This window comes from Somniosus microcephalus, chromosome 1 (assembly GCF_052327205.1).
Source record: "Somniosus microcephalus isolate GS21.2 chromosome 1, FLI_Smic_1.0, whole genome shotgun sequence".
In the NCBI taxonomy this organism is placed as follows: domain Eukaryota; kingdom Metazoa; phylum Chordata; class Chondrichthyes; order Squaliformes; family Somniosidae; genus Somniosus; species Somniosus microcephalus.
Window position 1 is genome coordinate 290,280,332 of NC_140987.1, and position 17,831 is coordinate 290,298,162.

A 17,831-nucleotide genomic window follows, 5' to 3' on the forward strand; every position below is an offset into this window, starting at 1 on the left:
TGCAATAATATGTTTCAAACATGATTTCAGGATGAATAATGGAAACACTGCGGTGTGGTGTGGTGAAAGGGGGGGGCAGGGAAGAAGAGGAACAAGCTCATGCAAGGGGAAGGTCGGGAGGAGAGTCTTATCTTTGGCAAGATTTTTATTTCACAAAAGAAAAACACACACACAAAACCAACTTGTAAAGAAAATAGTGACTGGAAATGAGGCGGAGTTTGAGCTTTCTCCGCAGCCCGCCAAAAAGAAAGGACCGATAACCCGAAACGAGAACTTAGCGCAGAGCGGAAAACTGCAGAAGCAAAAACAAAAATCTACCTTTCGGAGGAGCTGGGGGTCTGGTGACGAGAAATAATTGTAATTTTCGCAATTTTTTTTTAAAAAGGTGGACGTTTCAAAGTTGAACTGACTGATTCTGAATATTTCAAGTGTTTTTTTTATATTTCCCCCCCCCTACAACCACCACTAGAATTAATTATCATATGTTCGCGAGACTTGCTTGGCGCCGTGACCCCATGTGTGTCTCTGCTTGGTTCTAGTTCAGTAAACAACACACTGACAAATAGCTGCTAGTCAGGGGAGAGAGAGAGAGAGAGAGAGGGAGGGGAGGGAATCATTTCATTATATATTTTTTAAAATGACTTCTTAAGCGTTTTATTTTCCTCCCTCGTCTGCAACCGGTTACCGCGCTGATATTCATTTCATTTTATTGTTTTGCTTAAAAGAGGGAGAGAGAAACAGAGAAGGGAAAAAATGTGGATTCAAGTGCGTACGATCGACGGCAAGCAAACGCGCTGCATAGACGACTTATCCAGACTGACCAAAATTGAATGTTTGAGGTTAAAAATCCAAGAAAGCTTCAATGTGGACCCGGAGTGCCAGCGCTTGTTTTACAGAGGCAAACAGGTAAAAGACAAAAATAATTATATATATAAAATTACATGAATGAAAGCCTATAAGCTTCACTGTAGCTGATTTTGCTTCCTGTTTAGCTACAAAGTAACCCTCTCAAAAAAGGATGTCCCTGTTCAAAACCCTTCGTGGAACGATTTTAGCCAGAAGTGGATACACGGGTTGATGGCTACAGTATTTTTCTTTACCCTCTCCTACCCCTTCAGGATGTGGGAAAGGGAAGGGGAGGGGGGGGAACCAGCCTGATACAAAATGCAAAATCATGACTTGGTCGCGGTTGCTGCTTTTCTGCCTATGTGTGTTTAATAAAATATATATATATATATATATAGATGTATCTTATTTTCAGGTCCGACAGAATGGGACGCGGTGAAGGAAAGGGGAATGTGATTTTGTGTGTGTGTGTGTGTGTGGTTTTGAAGGTGCAAGGGGAGTGGGGGAGTGGAAGAAAAGCCGTCATTTTTCAGTTGTTGCGGCGGCTGCTCTGCTACTTGTATTGCCAGGGTGGTTGGGTTTTTTTTGGAAGGAGGGTGGATGTGGAGAGTGAGAGAGAGAGAGAGAGAGGGGGGGAGAGAGAGAGAGAGGCCGGAGTCCCCCCTTGTTGGATCCACTGCTGCCCGTGCCTCTGATTTTTACCACCAACCCACCCTTGCTCAAAGCATGTAAGCCCAAGCGCTGGGTGAGCGGATCACCCGCAGCCCCGGCTCAACATGTTCCAGCACAGGCCGCGAGGGGGGCAAACGCCTAAGGAGAAAGCGGCGGCATGTCATCGGGAAGCAAAGGGGAGAGGCTGTCAGAAAGTGGGTGGTGGTCGGCCCATTTTTTTGTGTTCCTACAGAATAACCCTTTTTATGTTTCGCTTTCTTCCCCCCCCCCCCCCCCCCCAACAAAAAAAATAATTTAAATAGATGCGGGTTGCAACCAACAACAAAAAGAAAATAAATATAATTGCTTTTGTGTGTGTGTGTGCGCCGGTGAAGGGCCTGTAAATGTGCAGCACACGAGTTGCTGCTGCACAGACTGCTGTGTGCGCTCTGGGGTCCCCATGGCTGTTGTTGGGGGGGGAGGCCGGGCTGAGCTGAGCTGCACACATCGCCCTCTAGCAGCGAAAGCTTTGTCCCAGGCTGCCGAACTGGCCTCTTTTCCTTCCCCTGGTCAAAAGGGGGCAGGAAGGGAGGGGAGGCTGGAAAATAAATCAGTTCATTTATTTAATGCACTGCCCCATCATTGTTTCACAATGCGAGAGAACTGAAACCACCCCACCCCTCCTCGTTTGGATAGTTGGGGTGCAAACCCATGCTGTGTAATTTTCTCCTTTTTTTGGCAGTTCTTCATATTTAAAAAAAAATAGCAATTCAAAAAACTGGAGATTCACAGAAAACGTTCTCGCTGTAGTTTTCCGGCAGCACGTGTGAAAACAAGAAGCCTTCTTTCCTATCTTAGTGGCAAACGATCGCATCAGAAATCTCGTGTGTGTGTGTGTGTGTGTGTGTGTGACTTGTACTCGTGTTCATTCATAAACATCAGAATGTATTAAATTATACATTGGTTCGGATTTTCCCTCGATCCCGGATGCAGTTGCGCTCAGGACCTGAAGCGTACAAAAAAAACACTGTTTTGAGTTGAGTTTAGCAAACTACTTTTTTAAATGCGCATAAATGTCACTTTTTTATTGGCGGTGTTCATCTTCGTAATATGTGAAATTGTGCAGTTTAAATGTGGGTGGGTGTTTGGGGGAGGGAAGGGAAGTTCCACGATTTGAATCGTTACAAACCACCATGTTTGGCCTCGCTTTCTGCTTGTGCTCTACAGAAAAGGGTCCCTGGGCTTGACAATGTAGGCGTCGAGTGCAAGGTAGTCACATCATTCATTGCAGGTACATGGAACTGGATTGCAACATCAAGAGGTGTATCTAGACTTGCTTTTAAAAAAAAAATAGAACAAACCTTGGGTTTTGTGATGTCACCACATGTTTCAAAGGTCCCTACAGTTGCCTTCAGTGGCCATGTGGTGAAAGGAAGCCAGGTTTTCATTACTGCTTGGGTTACCGGAGGCCCTTTTGTTTCACGCCAGCGCGCAGCCCCTTCCGAGCAGCCATCTATCACATCTGCTTGAACTTGCGAATAATTGGATGTTTGGTTTTTTTTGGTCGACGTGCGCCCTTGGAGGTGTCAGACTGTGGTTATGTTATTGCACCAGCTGAAAGTTTGTGTCTGTTTTTAAACAGGAGTTGCATAATAAATAATATTTTTGCATTGTATTGGTAAGGAGAATAGGCGTATAATCGATGTGTCTAGTTGTGTTTTTAAGTGATTAGCTTGGTGTGTGAAATTTGAAATATGTGTTTGAGGAAGTCTGGACTATTCACTAACATCATATTTATCTTATTTTCATGATAAACAGGAAGTGCTTAAGGTATAATAGAAAGAAGTGGGGTATCACATACAATTTACAGCACAGAAACAGGCCATTCATCGAAACATAGAAAAATAGGAGCAGGAGTAGGCCATTCGGCCCTTTGAGCCTGCTCCGCCATTCAATATGATCATGGCTGATCCTCTATCTCAATATCATATTCCCGCTCTCTCCCCACACCCCTTGATGCCTTTTGTCTCTAGAAATCTATCTCCTTCTTAAATATATTCAGTGACTTGGCCGCCACAGTCTTCTGTGGTAGAGAATTCCACAGGTTCACCACCCTCTGAGTGAAGAAATTTCTCCTCCTCTCGGTCCCAAATATCCTACCCCATATCCCTACCCCCTCGTTCCAGACTTCTCCTCTCCACCCCCCCACCCCCCCGCCAGCCAAGGGAAACCTCCTCCCTGCATCCAGTCTGTCTAGCCCTGTCAGAATTTTATACGTCTTAATGAGATCCCCTCTCATTTTTCTAAACTCTAGCCCAACTGGTCTTTGCAGGTGTTTCTGCTTCACACGAGCCTCCTCCCACTCTACTTCATCTCACCCTATCAACATATCCTCCTATTCCTTTCTCCCTCCGTGAGTGGAAATGTCTTTTCTTATGTCTACCTTATCAAACCTCTTCATAATTTTAAAGACCGCTATTAGGTCACCCCTCAGCCATTTCTTTTCTAGAGGTTTTTGAGGTGTTACTAAACAAGAGGGATGAATTCAAGAAATGTTCTACAATCGGCACTTCAAGTATAATTATTATCTGAGACACTGCCTATTTTAATGGACCAATAGGGGCAATACTGAGTTGACCCAGTGTCGCCTGACAGGAGTCAGCACCACAAGTGCCCCTTTTGAGGACACCACTAATATAAATAAAAATTAAACTAAAGTTGTTTAAAATAAACAAAACCAAAAAGGAACCTTGCCAACTGAATCAGAATGTTATAAGTGTCTATATACTCTGCAATGTGGAACAGTTGTGGAAGGTCGCAGGTGTACCAGTGGACGCCACGTGCTCCCTGTCCAAGACCACTTGGGTGTAGTTAGAAAGCCAGGCAGCCAAAGCAACACTTCCACCACATCCCCCAGCCATCCTGGACCTGTAAATTGCCATTTTGGCCAGGCCCAGGAGAAGGTCCTCCTAATTACCCCCCCCCCCCCCCCCTGCACTGGGTGGCCAAAGGTGAGGCTGGATTGCAGCTAGAATTTCACGAGCCGCGCCCTCGGATAGCTAAATAGGGGCTGTAACATCTCGCTCCCGGCATACATGTGAAACATTTCTTCCGGGCCATAAAATATGCAAGTGTCCTTGGAATCCGTAAAGGTACTTAAAAGAAAAAAAAATTGCTGCATGTTTCTTCTGCATGCCAATGCTCTCCACTCCAGATCCCCAATGGCGCAGGACAGGAACCCCGCATAGAGAGCCTTCCATTGGGGTTGTCTGCCTCTGCCGGCTAGCAAGATGGAACGCAAGGAGGTGGCGAGTGTGCAGGAGTTGCTTGTACAGGAGATCCCTCCGTGCAGAGCAGGATGGCATGGAAGGAATTTCTGAGAGATGACTCCAGCTGTGAGGGCAAGGTTCCTGAGGGAGGTTTCGGGGCTTTGAGCCGATGAGAAATTCTGTCCGATCGGGGGTAAGATCAGACAATATCGCTCCACATGTTTGAGCCTCTTGGATACACCTGGTGGAATCGGGGCCGAGTGAAACCGTTAGCACCTGGATGGCTTTGGCTGCGGGCCGGACAAAGAGTCAAGACATCAGCACTGGCTGAGAGACGTTGAACATCCAATGGCACTTCCTTGGACAAGATTCTATCATCAAAAAATGATTCATTGATAATTCATCTTGTCAACGTTTGTGGAATCTTGTGTGCCAAATGTCTTGACCTGTTTGCTTACATAACATCACTGCATTCTGAAGAAATTTACTGTGCGTGAACTGCTTAGAAGTGATAAGGCTGTATATAAATGCCATTTTAAAAGCGACCTACCCTGCAGCTGATTGAAGTCACTATTCTGCTCACGGTTATGGAGGCCAACTTTTATTTTTAGGCATTAAAGTATTTAAGTATAAATACATTTTTCATCACGTGATCTTGCATTTTTTTTATTGTTTTGTCTAATTAGATCCCAAATTGAGGTTTCAGGTACAGCTAGAAAACCATAATGATCTTGAGCTCTATCACAATGCTTTATTCTTAGAATTGTCCATAACCTTTCAATACTCTAAAGGTACTTTTTAATTCTCATAATCTTGAAATTTCCAAGATCGCGGAAATTGTGTAGAAATAATTTTGAAATTGATGCTGGTTTCTATGCCAGTTTTGACGGGGCTTCGACGAAATTTTCTGCAGAACCTATCTGGCTATGTCGGAACATAAAAAACTGGCATAAAACAAGTTAAAATACAACACGGCTAATAGGGGCAATAGCGAGTGGGCTGCTGTTTTCTGCCATGGCGGATCACTCTCAAAGCCTCTTGACTCTTGCTCTTCCATTATTATGTATAACAGAGGTGCACCCATTGGGAAGTTAGTCCTTCTGTGGGATGGGAGAATGGGGGTATGAAAATCTCCAGTGCACTTGGACTGACAGCACTTTGGTTGAGTACAGTGCAGTTCTTTACTCTCTTAAAAATCACTATGAAACTCCACAAATCTGTTTCGCCACTATCGGATGACTGGGCAGTACTCCGGCTAGATTTTTGGGAGTATATCTACGCCAGCGTTTTACTGGTGTAGATGTAGGAATCTTGTGTGAGCTGGTCTTTTGGCGGGTGCGGGGTGCAGAGCTATGTAAATGAGCAACGGAGGGTTACGATAGGTGTAGCTCGATGCGGCATAAACGATCAGTGAAATTTATGCATACCCATGTATTGCTGTAAAACAGTTATTCCTCTTTTTTTAAAAAGGGTAGTTACGCTGAAAATTTGCTGGTAATTCTGGGCCACTGTTACCATTGCCACCATTTCTGCACTGATTTTCAAGGTGTCTCTGCTCCTCAATTCTTAGTCTTGGCTCAATGGTAACACACTTTCCTGGAGTCAGAAAGTTATGGGTTCAAACCCCACTCCAGAGACTTGAGCACATAATATAGGCTGACACTTCATTGCAGTACTTAGAAAGTGCTGCATCTTTGGAAGTGCCGTTTTTTGGATGAGACGTTAAGCCGAGGTCCCAGCTGCCCTCAGTTAGATGTAAAAGACCTTGGCGGGGGGGGGGGCAATTTCTCTTGGTGTCCTGGCTAATATCCCTCAACCAACATCACTTTTAAAAACAGATTATCTGGTCATTGATTGCTGTTCATGGGATCTTGCTGTGTGCTAACTGGCTGCTGTGTTTCCCTGTGTTACATAAGTAACTACACTTCAAAAGTATTTCATTGGCTGTGGATCACTCTGGGGATGTCCTGAGGTTGTGAAAGGTGCTATATAAATGCCAAGTTCTTTCTCTGACGAGGTGCTGCTCCTGCTCTCTGCTTAACACCAAATGTAACATTTTAAGTATACACTAACTCTCTCTCGGCAACTGACAATCCAGTAAAGCTTTTTATAAAATGTCAGGGACTCTGTAATATAGCAGCTCTTGTAAGGAGACCAGTAAGAGTGCAAGTCAACTTTAGAATGTATGTTTTAATTTAGAAACATTTAAAAATAACAAATCCAGGGCTATTTGAGGTGCCAGCTGGGCTCCATGGCAGCACACTCTCATCTAAATCATAAGTTCTGGGTACAAGCCCCACTACAGGACTTGAGCACCTAATCTAAGCTGACACTTGGTGCAGTAGCGAGGGAGTGTTGCACAGTCTGAAGTGCCAGCTTTCAGATGTGACATTATATTGAGGCAAAAAGAAAATACTGCAGATGCTGGAAACCTGAAATAAACAGAAAATGCTGGAGATACTCAGCAGGTCAGACAGCATCTGTGAAGAGAGAAACAGAGTTAATGTTCCAGGTCGATGACCTTTTGTCAAAACTGGAAAAAGCAGGAAATGGAACAGATTTTTAAGCATGTGTGCGAGCTGGGAAAAGAGGGGAGGGGATGAAAGAACAAAAGGGAAGGTCTGTGATAGGAAGGATGGCTCTAGATGAAGTGTAAATTGCGCTGGCAGAATGAAAGACAGCTGCCATGTGGGAGAGAAGAACAGAAGGTACAAACAAAAAGTGTGGATAAAAAATATATATATATATATGATAGAGGCCAGGTTATGATCTGAAATTGTTGAACTCTATGTTGAGTCCAGAAGGCTGTAAAGTGCCTAATCGAAAGATGAGGTGCTGTTCCTCGAGCTTACGCTGAGCTTCAGTGGAACAATGCAAGAGGCCGAGGACGGTGAGGTCTGAGTGGGAGTGGAGCGGTGAATTGAAGTGGACTGAATGGAGGTGTTCTGCAAAACGTTTGGTTTCCCCAATGTAGAGGAGACCGCATCATGAGCAGCGAATACAGATACTAAATTGCAAGAAGTACAAGTAAATCTCTGTTTCACCTGGAAGGAGTGTTTGGGCCCTGGACAGTGGGAAGGGGGGAGGTATAAGGGCATGTGTTGCATCTCCTGTGCTTGCACGGGAAGGTGCCGGGCAAAGGGTGTTGGGGGGTGATAGAGGAGTGGACCAGGGTGTCGTGGAGGGAGCAGTCCCTTCGGAATGCTGAAAGGGGAGGTGAGGGGGAGATGCATTTTGTGGTGGGATCACGCTGGAGGTGGCGGAAATGGCGGAGGATGATCCGTTGAATGTGGAGGCTGGTGGGGTGAACGGTGAGGACAAGGGGAACCCTATCGTGGTTCCGGGAGGGAGGGGCAGGGGTGAAGGCAGAAGTACGGGATATCTCGGCAGAAGTCGCGGGCCGTATCAACCACTGTAGAGGGGAATCCTCGGTTGAGGAAAAAGGAAGCCATGTCGGAAGCACTGGTATGGAAGGTGGCATCGTCAGAGCAGATGCGGCGGAGACTGGGAGAATGGAATAGAGTCCTTACAGGAGGCGGGGTGGGAGGAAGTGTAGTCCAGGTAGCTGTGGGAGTCAGTGGGCTTGTAGTGAATGTTTGTCAATAACCTATCGCCAGAGATGGAGACGGAGAAGTCGAGGAAGGGAAGAGTCAGAGATGGACTATGTGAAGGTGAGGGAAGGGTGGAAATTGGAAGCAAAGTGAATGAAATTATCTAGTTCAGGGTGAGAGCAGGAAACGGCACCGATACAGTCATCAATGTACCGGAAAAAGAGGTGAGGGAGGGGACCCGAGTAGGACTGGAACAAAGAGTGTTCCACATATCCCACGAAAAGGCAGGCATAGCTAGGACCCATGCGGGTACCCATAGCGACACCTTTGATTTGGAGGAAATGAGTGGAGTTAAAGGAGAAGTTGTTCAATGTGAGAACAAGTTCAGCCAGGCGGAGGAGGGTGGTGGTGGATGGGGACTGGTTGGGCCTCTGTTCAAGGAGGAAGCGGAGAGCCCTCAGGCCATCCTGGTGGGGGATGGAGGTGTAGAGGGATTGTATGCCCAGTGAAAAGGAGGCGGCTGGGTCCAGGAAACTGGAAACTGTTAAAGTGGCGGAGGGCGTCGAAGAGTCGCGGATGTAGGTGGGAAGAGACTGAGCAAGGGGAGAAAAAATAGAGTCGAGATAGGAAGAGATAAGTTCTGTGGGACAAGAACAGGCTGAAACGATGGGTCTACCAGGGCAGTCCTGTTTGTGGATCTTGGGAGGGAGGTAGAAGCGGGCTGTGCGGAGTTGGGGAACAATGAGGTTGGTGGCCACGGGGGTGGGGGGAAGATCTCCAGAGGAGATGAGGTCAGTGACAGTCTTGGAAACGGTGGCTTGATGTTCGGTAGTGGGTTTATGGTCCAGGTGGAGATAGGAGGTGGTGTCGGAGAGTTGTCGTTCAGCTTCCGCTAGGTAGAGGTCGCTGAACGTAGAGGTCCTCATTATATTGAGGCCTTGTTTGTCAGCTGCCAAGCCCCTAAGCTCTGGAATTCCCTCCCTAAACCTCACCGCCTCTCTTTCCTCCTTTTAAGACGCTCCTTAAAACCTACCTCTTCGACCAAGCTTTTGGTCATCTGCCCTAATATCTCCTTACGTGGCTCGGCATCAAATTTTATTTGATAACGCTCCTGTGAAGCACCTTGGAACATTTTACTATGGTGAAGACTCTATATAAATACAAGTTGTTGTTGTTGCGGTCAATGTAAGCGATCCCATGGCACCATTTGCAGAGGAGCAGGGAATTTTCCTGGTGTCCTGACCAACATTTACCCGCAACTGACTGCTTCAAAATAGATTAACTGGTCATTTAACTCCGCTTCCTATATATAAATTGGCTGTTACGTTTGCCTACATAATGATGGTGACTACGCTGTAGAAGTAAATCATTGGCTGTACAGTACTTTGGAGCGTCCTCAGGCTGTGAAAGACATTGTATAAATGCAAGTTCGTTCACTCTTTATATTAATCCTTGGACTGCAGTTTCAGGGGAAACTCTCTCCCGTAGCCAAGTGGTTTTTGTAAGCTTTTATCTTCCTGCACTATGACACCGAAATATCTGCCAAGTACAATAGTGATTGTTCTCCTCTGACGTTGCACACGAGCCAAAATAAATTCTTTTTCCTGTGACTATCTTTGTGCTTGTCTCTAATTCTTTCTCGCTCTCGCTCTCTTTCTATTTGGCTGTCTGCTTCTCTTGTCCCTTACACACTTTCTCTGTTGAGATGGTAGTGAAGTATGGTTGCGGGGGGGGGGAGCAGGTTCTGTGGTGTTGGTGAAATTTGGCAGAAACCCCCCTTCTCCTTTCCCCCCCCCTTCTCTTCCCCCCCCCCCCCCACATGAAAGAGTGAAGCCAACACTAGTATCATTGCAAAATTACAACCGTGATATATTTTAATATTGCCACTTCATCCAGACTCAAGTACAACATAAAAATACGTTTTTTTTATTAAGAAAAAGTATTACTGTTGTGCTTTTTGCCATATCAGTTTTGGGTCTGTACTCATAAGATGCGGAAGCCTGCTGCCTCCCAGTCCAAACCTTATCACATGCTTCTACAGTGCTGGTGAGGTTTGGGGCCTGCAGCTGCAGGTCAGTCTGATGAGGTTAATAAAGAGAGACTTGGGAAGACTTCTGGCATGTGTCTGCCACAGATTTTTCTAAAGTAACACTACAGACATGGTGCTGGGATGCTGCAATAATATATCACTACAGCCTTAAAGAAACAACTTTTTTAATGATATAAAGGGGTTAAACTATTCAAGTGTCTGCCATAGTTATATTGTCCCGAACTTTTAATTTTATTTTTGACCTGATCACCATCTTTTTCCCTTCCTATTCTCTGAACCACATGTTATTTTATCTTCAACTTGGGTCTTTTTTAAAATGAATATACTTATTTTTGTGTAAATCTTGGAAGTTTATATTTTTTCAGTTGCACCTTTCCCCTCTTCCTGTCCATTTTGAATATGGGAACAATTTAAAAAAAATGATTGGTTAAAAGACAGTTTGAAAAAAGCAGTTTTTTGATCAGTCAAATGGTAAAACCAGAGGATTAACACCATAGTTGATGAATAGTCAATCTTCCATGTTTTCCGCATAAACGACAAGAGGCTGCTAATGAGGGAACTCATTGGCTTTTGGAAAATGAGCATGACTGACCAAGCAAACACATCTGTGGAATGGCGAGTGTTACCGCGGTAACTCTATTTTGCATACAGGGCTTCATCCTGGAGTACTTGTTCAACATCCACAAATACTGTTCATCCAAAGTAGTTGGTGGTTGAGGGATGGTTGTTACTTTAGTCGTGTCCATGTTAATTTGGTTGTCTTGCACTGTTAGCTACAATAATGCCTCTAAGATCGTTTACCCTGATGGTGGCAGTTTAAACAAATATTTCTTCATCTAGTCATTTTTGTAATAATAAGACAAAGCTGTCAGCCATTGTTAATGAAGGGAGTAATGTGGCTATTCACTGGGCAATCGTAGGATTATATTGCCCATTGAATCTTTCATGGTGTTCACTTATGCTGCATTACGATAGTTTTTGCTTCCAGGAATCTGATGATTATGGTAATAAAGTACAATTAGCAAATGTGTATGGAACTATAGAAAATTTTGTGTGATTTAAATGTGTTCTCAGAATAAAGAATTGTGCTTTTTATATTTCTGGCGTGAGCTGCCAACAGTAATGCAGACGTCATGGGTTCATGACGCACGTTATATGTGTGTATGTTTTTCATGATAATGTAGTATTTGGCAAGGGACTGGGTGCAACAGTTACAGTCAGGTACTGCCCTGTTGCATCCGGGACATAGCTTTGAATTAATTCCAGATAAACTTAGTGGAAGGGCACGGGGTTTGGAGGAATGAATGTGTCATGCCATTGGCGGTTACTTTTTATTTTGAAGAGACACTGCAGATCCATTTCAAACAGCTATTTGTGAAAAGTAGTGCAACACAAACTGCCCCACACTTTGATACAGTTGCCATTAATTTGCAGTCTTGCTGGTAAAAGTTAGAATCCTAGAATGATGCAGCACAGAAGGAGGCCATTTGGCCCATCATGCCTGTGCTATCCAATTAGTCCCACTGCCCTGCTCTTTCCTCATCGCCCTGTAAACTTTTTTTCCTTTGAGTATTTATCCAATTCTCTTTTGAAAGTTGCTATTGAATCTGCTTCCACCACCGTTTTCAGGCAATGCATTCCAGATCACAACTCGCTGCAAAAAAATGTTTCCTTAAGTCGCCTCTGGTTCTTTTGCTAATCGCCTTAAATCTCTCCCCTCTGGTTACCGACCCTACTGCTGCTGAATACAATTTCTCCTTATTTACTCTTAACAAAACCGTTCATGATTTTGAACACCTCTATCAGATCTCCTCTTAACCCTCTCTGTTCTAAGGAGAACAATCCCACCTTCTCCAGTCTCCATATAACTGAAGTCCTTCATCCCTGGTACCATTCTAGTAAATCTCCTCTGCACCCCCCTCTAAGGCCTTGACATCCTTCCTAAAGCCCAATGCCCAGAATTGAACACAATACTCCAGCTGAGGCTTAACCAGTGTTTTATAAAGGTTTAGCATAACTTCCTTGTTTTTGTACACTCTTCCTCTATTAATAAAACAAAGAACCCATATGCTTTTTTTAAAACAGCCTTCAGCTTGTCCTGCCACATTCAAGGATTTGCGTACATACACCTCCAGGTGTCCCTGTTCCTGCACCCTCTTTAAACTTGTACCATTTCGTTCTTATTGCCTCCCCTCATTCTTCCTAACAAAACGTATCACTTCACACTTCACGGCGTTAAATTGCATCTGCCATGTGGTTGTCCATTTCACCATTCTGTTACTATCTTCATTGTTTACTACATTTCCGAATTTCGTATCATCTGCAAACTTTGAAATTATGTCCTGTATACCCAAGTCCAGCTCATTTAATATGTATCAAAAAGAGCAGTGGTGCTAATACCGACCCCTGAGGGACACCACTATACCTCCCTCCAGTCTGAAAAACAACCGTTCACCACTACTCTCTGCTTTCTGTCCCTTAACCAATTTTGTACCCACGCTGCCACTGTCCCTTTTAATCTCATGGGCTTTAAATTTGCTAACAAGTCTGTTTTATGTGGTACTTTGTCAGATGCCTTCTGAAAGTCCATATACACAGCATCAACTGCACTGCCCACATCCACCCTCTCCGTTACTTCATCAAAGAACTTGATCAAGTTAGTCAAACACGATTTGCCTTTAACAAATCTGTGCTGACATTTATAAGCCCATACTTTTCCAAATGCCAACCAATTTTGTTCCGGATTATTGTCTCTAAAAATTTCCCCACCACTGACGTTGGGCTGACTGGCCTGTAGTTGCATGTAGTTGTGCTGGTGTTGTAGGCCGTGTAGTTTTGAGATTTTAGCTTATTGCAAGAGGATCACTGCATTTTGTGAGAGCAATTGGAATGATGATAGCCTTCCGAGCAAAGGGACCAAGGAAGGAATGTTAACCATTGTACTTGGATGTTAAAATGGCCCTAAATCAGAACTAACTTCTTCCGATTAAAAATGAAAAATAAATTTTTCCTTAGCTGCTCTTCCTGGCCCCATAAAGGAAAGTTTAAAACTTAACTTAGAAGGTCCCCTCCTCTTTCAGCCAGTCGGTGATTACAATGCGCTCGAGTCCCATCATTGAGTACATCACGGGACCCCAATTTGCATAAATGAAGAAGGCTTCCGCCTGATGCAGGCTCCTCTCCTGCCCCTAAATAAAACAAAGTTGTAATCACCCTGCTTCATTTTAACTCCCGCCCTGCCCAGTTTCCATCAGGTAGGGAAGAATTAAAATCCCCCTTTTTTTGCTTGATTGGGACTGACTGGATTGCTCTAGAGAGCCGGCACAGACTCGATGGGCCGAATGGCGGCCTCCTGTGCCATTATGACTGACTTTATGGAGGGGAACAGGAAACATTTTGTGCACTCTAGAGATGTTAAAGGAATATCACAGGTTGAGACTTAATAGTGGCTATGTATAGAAAATAGAGTTAATATAGTATTGGTATATTCTCAAATTTGACTCTTGTTTTTAAAATACTTCTGACTAAAACTAATTCTTTTATATAAAAAAAAAAAAAAATGCCTATTATGAGAATGACCAAATTCCTAATTTCTTTCACTTTTGACAAGTGGGACTGTGTAGTGGGCTGGGAGAGCAGCATGTCCTGAGTTTTATCTTTTTATGTTATAGTAAATCAAATGCTCCCATTCCTCAGTTGTACTTCTAGTTGGTTCACCTTCCCTGCCCCCCCCCCCCGTCAAACTCCAGGTCAGGCAGCGAGATCAATGTAGTCTTCACATTTGTCCACCTGTCACTTTACTGTGAGCTGTCTGAGAAGATGGGGTAAGGTCTCTGGTAGCTTGCTAAAACTGCCTGCTCTGTGGGGGCCCCAGTAGGGCTTTGAGCACATAATCTAGGCTGACACAAGTGCAGTACTGATGGGAGTGCTGCATTGCCAGAGGTGCCATCTTTCAGATGAGATATTAAGCCAAGGCTCCATCTACCTATTCAGGTGGACGTGAAAGATTCCAAGGCACTATTGGAAGAAAGACTGGGAGTTCTTGTGTTCTGGACATTCAACTGACCACCAAAAACAGGTATTTAGTTGTTTGCTGTTTGTGGGATCCTGCTGTTTGCTGCCAATGTTTGGCTGCATAACAGTAGTAACTGCACTTAAAAGTAATCCACTGGCTGTAAAACACCATATAAACAGTAGATTGTTTTGCTTATATTTTCAATTTTTGTTTCTGGCAGAGGAGGTTGAGGCATACTGTTATCTTAACTAGTCAAGGCAGTGTGTGCCGAGTTAGCTCATTTCAGGTGTGGCAGGGATAGTGCAATTAACCTTGATGTCTTGGTTTAGGGAGGTTTAAGTGGGCCAGGGTTTCTCCTTCTGATTGCTATTAAGTGGCCCCTGCTGGAAGGGCACATGTGTAGCACGTATTGGGTGAGCTGGGATCTGTCTCGGCTGTGACGTGCTGCTCTCTTGCCCGAGAGCATTAACTGCATCTGGAACATAGTTGCTAAAAATGATAGACTTGCAAGCAGGAAGTACTTTGTGTCCGCTTGTGTTGTGGGGTATGCTGAGGTTGAAGGGCCTTGCTTGTGGACTAAACTCCATCTAGTGGCTGAGAACTGGTGAACTTCGCACACCCTGATAGCGCCAATCTGTAGCAAGTTGAGGCAGCACCTCCCAAACCCTCGACCTCTTCCACCTAGAAGGACAAGGGCAGCAGGCGCATGGGAACACCACCACCTCCAAGTCACACATCATCTTGACTTAGAAGTATATCACCGGCCCTTTATCGTCACTGGGTCAAAGCCCTGGAACTCCCTCCCTGACAGCACTGTGGGAGTACCTTCACCACACGGACTGCAGTGGTTCAAGAAGGCAGCTCACCACCATCTTCTCAAGGGCAATAAATGCTGGCCTTGCCAGTGACGCCCACATCCCATAAAAACGAATTTAAAAAAAAAAAAAAAAAAAAAAAAATCAGGTTAAATGACAGGCAACCTGGACCCACCATTGGCACAACTTTATGCTGGGGTGGAGAGGTGTGTGGAGCTTATTGCTGAAACCTTCAAAAGCTGGAACTACTGGGGTGCCACTAGTTCGAATTATACCAGAGGTTTGCTAGGGCCAAGCTGAAAAAGGAAGCAAGTGTACGGCACCAGGCTGTGAAACCTAGTGGATTCTGCAGGTATTCTGGCTAATAAAAGAAATTCTGAAATGGTAGGAAATAGTCAGATCTCCTCAAATAGCAGCTTGCATTTATATAGTGCCTTTTAATGTAGAAAATGTCCTTGGGTGCTTTATAAGTTTGTAATAAAGTCTGTCCTGACATTTTAAAAACTGTTTATATATCAGCGCAGTAACGTGTAGATACCCTGCTGTAAGATACAATGATGTAAAATAAGCCATCCACTGGGATGCATGCAGAAAGGTTACAGTTTGTTAAATTTAAGATCTGATCTCCTGTTAAACACTCTGAAACTATGTCACCGATGTGAATTAACTTGACATCATTTACAGTTAAAGATTTTTTTTCCCTCATTAAACTGGTGGTTGAGACTCCAGGGGAATCGAGGGACGTGGGGATCAGGCGGGGAAAGTGACGCTGAGTTCGAAGATCAGCCCTGATCTTATCGAATGGTGGAGCAGGCTGGAGGGGCCGTGCGGCCGACTCCCGCTCCGAATTCTTAAGTTCTTCCAAAAGGGGTGGGGGTGACAAAATAATCACATTATTCTGGAAATCTGTTAATGATTGATGCTTGTGAAATATTTGGAATGCTTTTCTACTGCAGTAAGGGGCGAAGCCCACAGAGATTGCCTAAGACCTAATTTCGGCAGTGTTGGTGTGCTCAATTACTACATTTGTGCGTGGTACCTTGCATTGTAAAATGTCCAGGAGAGTGTCTGTATGTGTTTGACAATATCAAGAGAAACAGTTCTTTTAATCTTCAGTCTCCCTCTGTACTTATTGTAAAACTTTCTATATAATCACACCTTCATGCATGTTGTTCTGGAGTCTAAATCTAGTATCCTGTACACTGATGCAACAGCATTTCAACCAAATTAGCAACTGTAGCATACAGAAGTGACTTGGACCTGGTTTTGCAGTGACCTTTTTTGTACATGGTGAGGAGGCTGTTTGGGACATGTCCCCCTCTCTTTCTCTTCACCCCCCTCCCCCGCATTGAGTTTGCAGGGCATCAGTGAAATATTTACTGGATCAACAAGTCAAACTTTGTTACTGTAAACATTTTAGCATCTGGTCCAATTGAAAGTTTCAGTGTGTAGTAGAAGCAAGTGTCGTGTTAAGGTTTTAGATAAGGCTGTATTTGTTGTGCAGAATCTTTAGGAGACATTGATGAATTTTCCGCGGGTTACCTCACTGCGAAATTTGCACTCGCTCCACAAAGCTCACAAGATGCTAATTTGTGTGGCTCCGTTGCTCAGTACATGAACCCCTTCAGCTAATGGGGAGCTAGCTGTTGGCTCACAGAAATTAATCAGTGAGTAGCGAAGCCACAGATCAGGAAGCTCCCTTGTCTGTGTTGATTAGCTGGTCTTTGGCAGGTGATATTGCAGTTTGCTTCCGGGTTAGGAAGGGGAACGTCAGCTGAGGAAGGATCGTGGCTGGAGATGCTTGTATGTGAGAATTTGACTGAATCATAGGAATTTATGGCACAGAAGGAGGCCATTTGGCCCGTCATGTCCGCGCAGGCTGACAAAGAGCTATCCAGCCTAATCCCACTTTCCAGCTCTTGGTCTGTAGCCCTGCAGTTTATGGCACTTCAGGTGTACATCAAAGCACTTTTTAAATGTGATGAGTGTTTCTGCCTCCACCATCCTTTCTGGCAGTGAGTTCCAGACCCCCACCGCCCTCTGGGTGAAAACATTTCTCCTCGAATCCTTCTACCAGTTACTTTAAATCTATGGTTATTGACCTCTCTATTAAGGGAAATGGGTCCCTCCTGTGGACTCAGTTTAGATGCTGCTGTGTCAGAGCCACCAAGGGGACTCTGATCTTATGTACATAATTATCTTTTAACTAATTGTTAGCTACAGAATGAATCTGTATCTCTGTTCATATTATCGCATGTACATAGCGCGGTCCCTTTAAGACTGAGACCCAACGCGATGACTTGATCACGTGATCCTCCAGCAGCAGGAAAACGGGATGACGTCATGACGTCCGACCAGGGAGGGGCTCTAGTCAGTCCTCGTGGAGCTAGCAACCAGTACAAACCTGTTACCAGCTTTCCATTGTTTTAGTGTTAAACTCTGTTTATTAGTATTAAACATCGTTTGTTTAATAGACTGACTCGATCTCAGTCCTTTAGTTAGGAATCTAGCCGTTCCTACCGCGGTGACCCCGAATTTTCGTAGACAATTTTCGCGAAAGAAGCGTAACGAAACATGAAGCACACGCCGTGGCTTTGAAGCTCCCACAGTTTTGGGAACAACATGCTGCCTCCT

General features: G+C 44.5%; 1 protein-coding gene across 2 annotated transcripts in view; it reads left to right on the forward strand.

Annotated features, from left to right (window-relative positions):
- Window positions 1-269: 269 nt before the first annotated feature.
- uhrf2 (ubiquitin like with PHD and ring finger domains 2) overlaps window positions 270-17,831 on the forward strand; it is a 200,297-nt gene continuing 182,735 nt past the window's right edge. The window contains exons 1-2 of one of the 2 annotated variants that reach the window (XM_085993774.1): window positions 270-357; window positions 726-906. In XM_085993774.1, the coding sequence (XP_085849900.1) occupies window positions 754-906 (153 nt within the window). In that variant the 5' untranslated portion in view covers window positions 270-357; window positions 726-753. Of the gene's footprint in view, window positions 358-539; window positions 907-17,831 lie in introns of those variants that run through there. The other variant, XM_085993784.1, reaches the window with a different exon arrangement.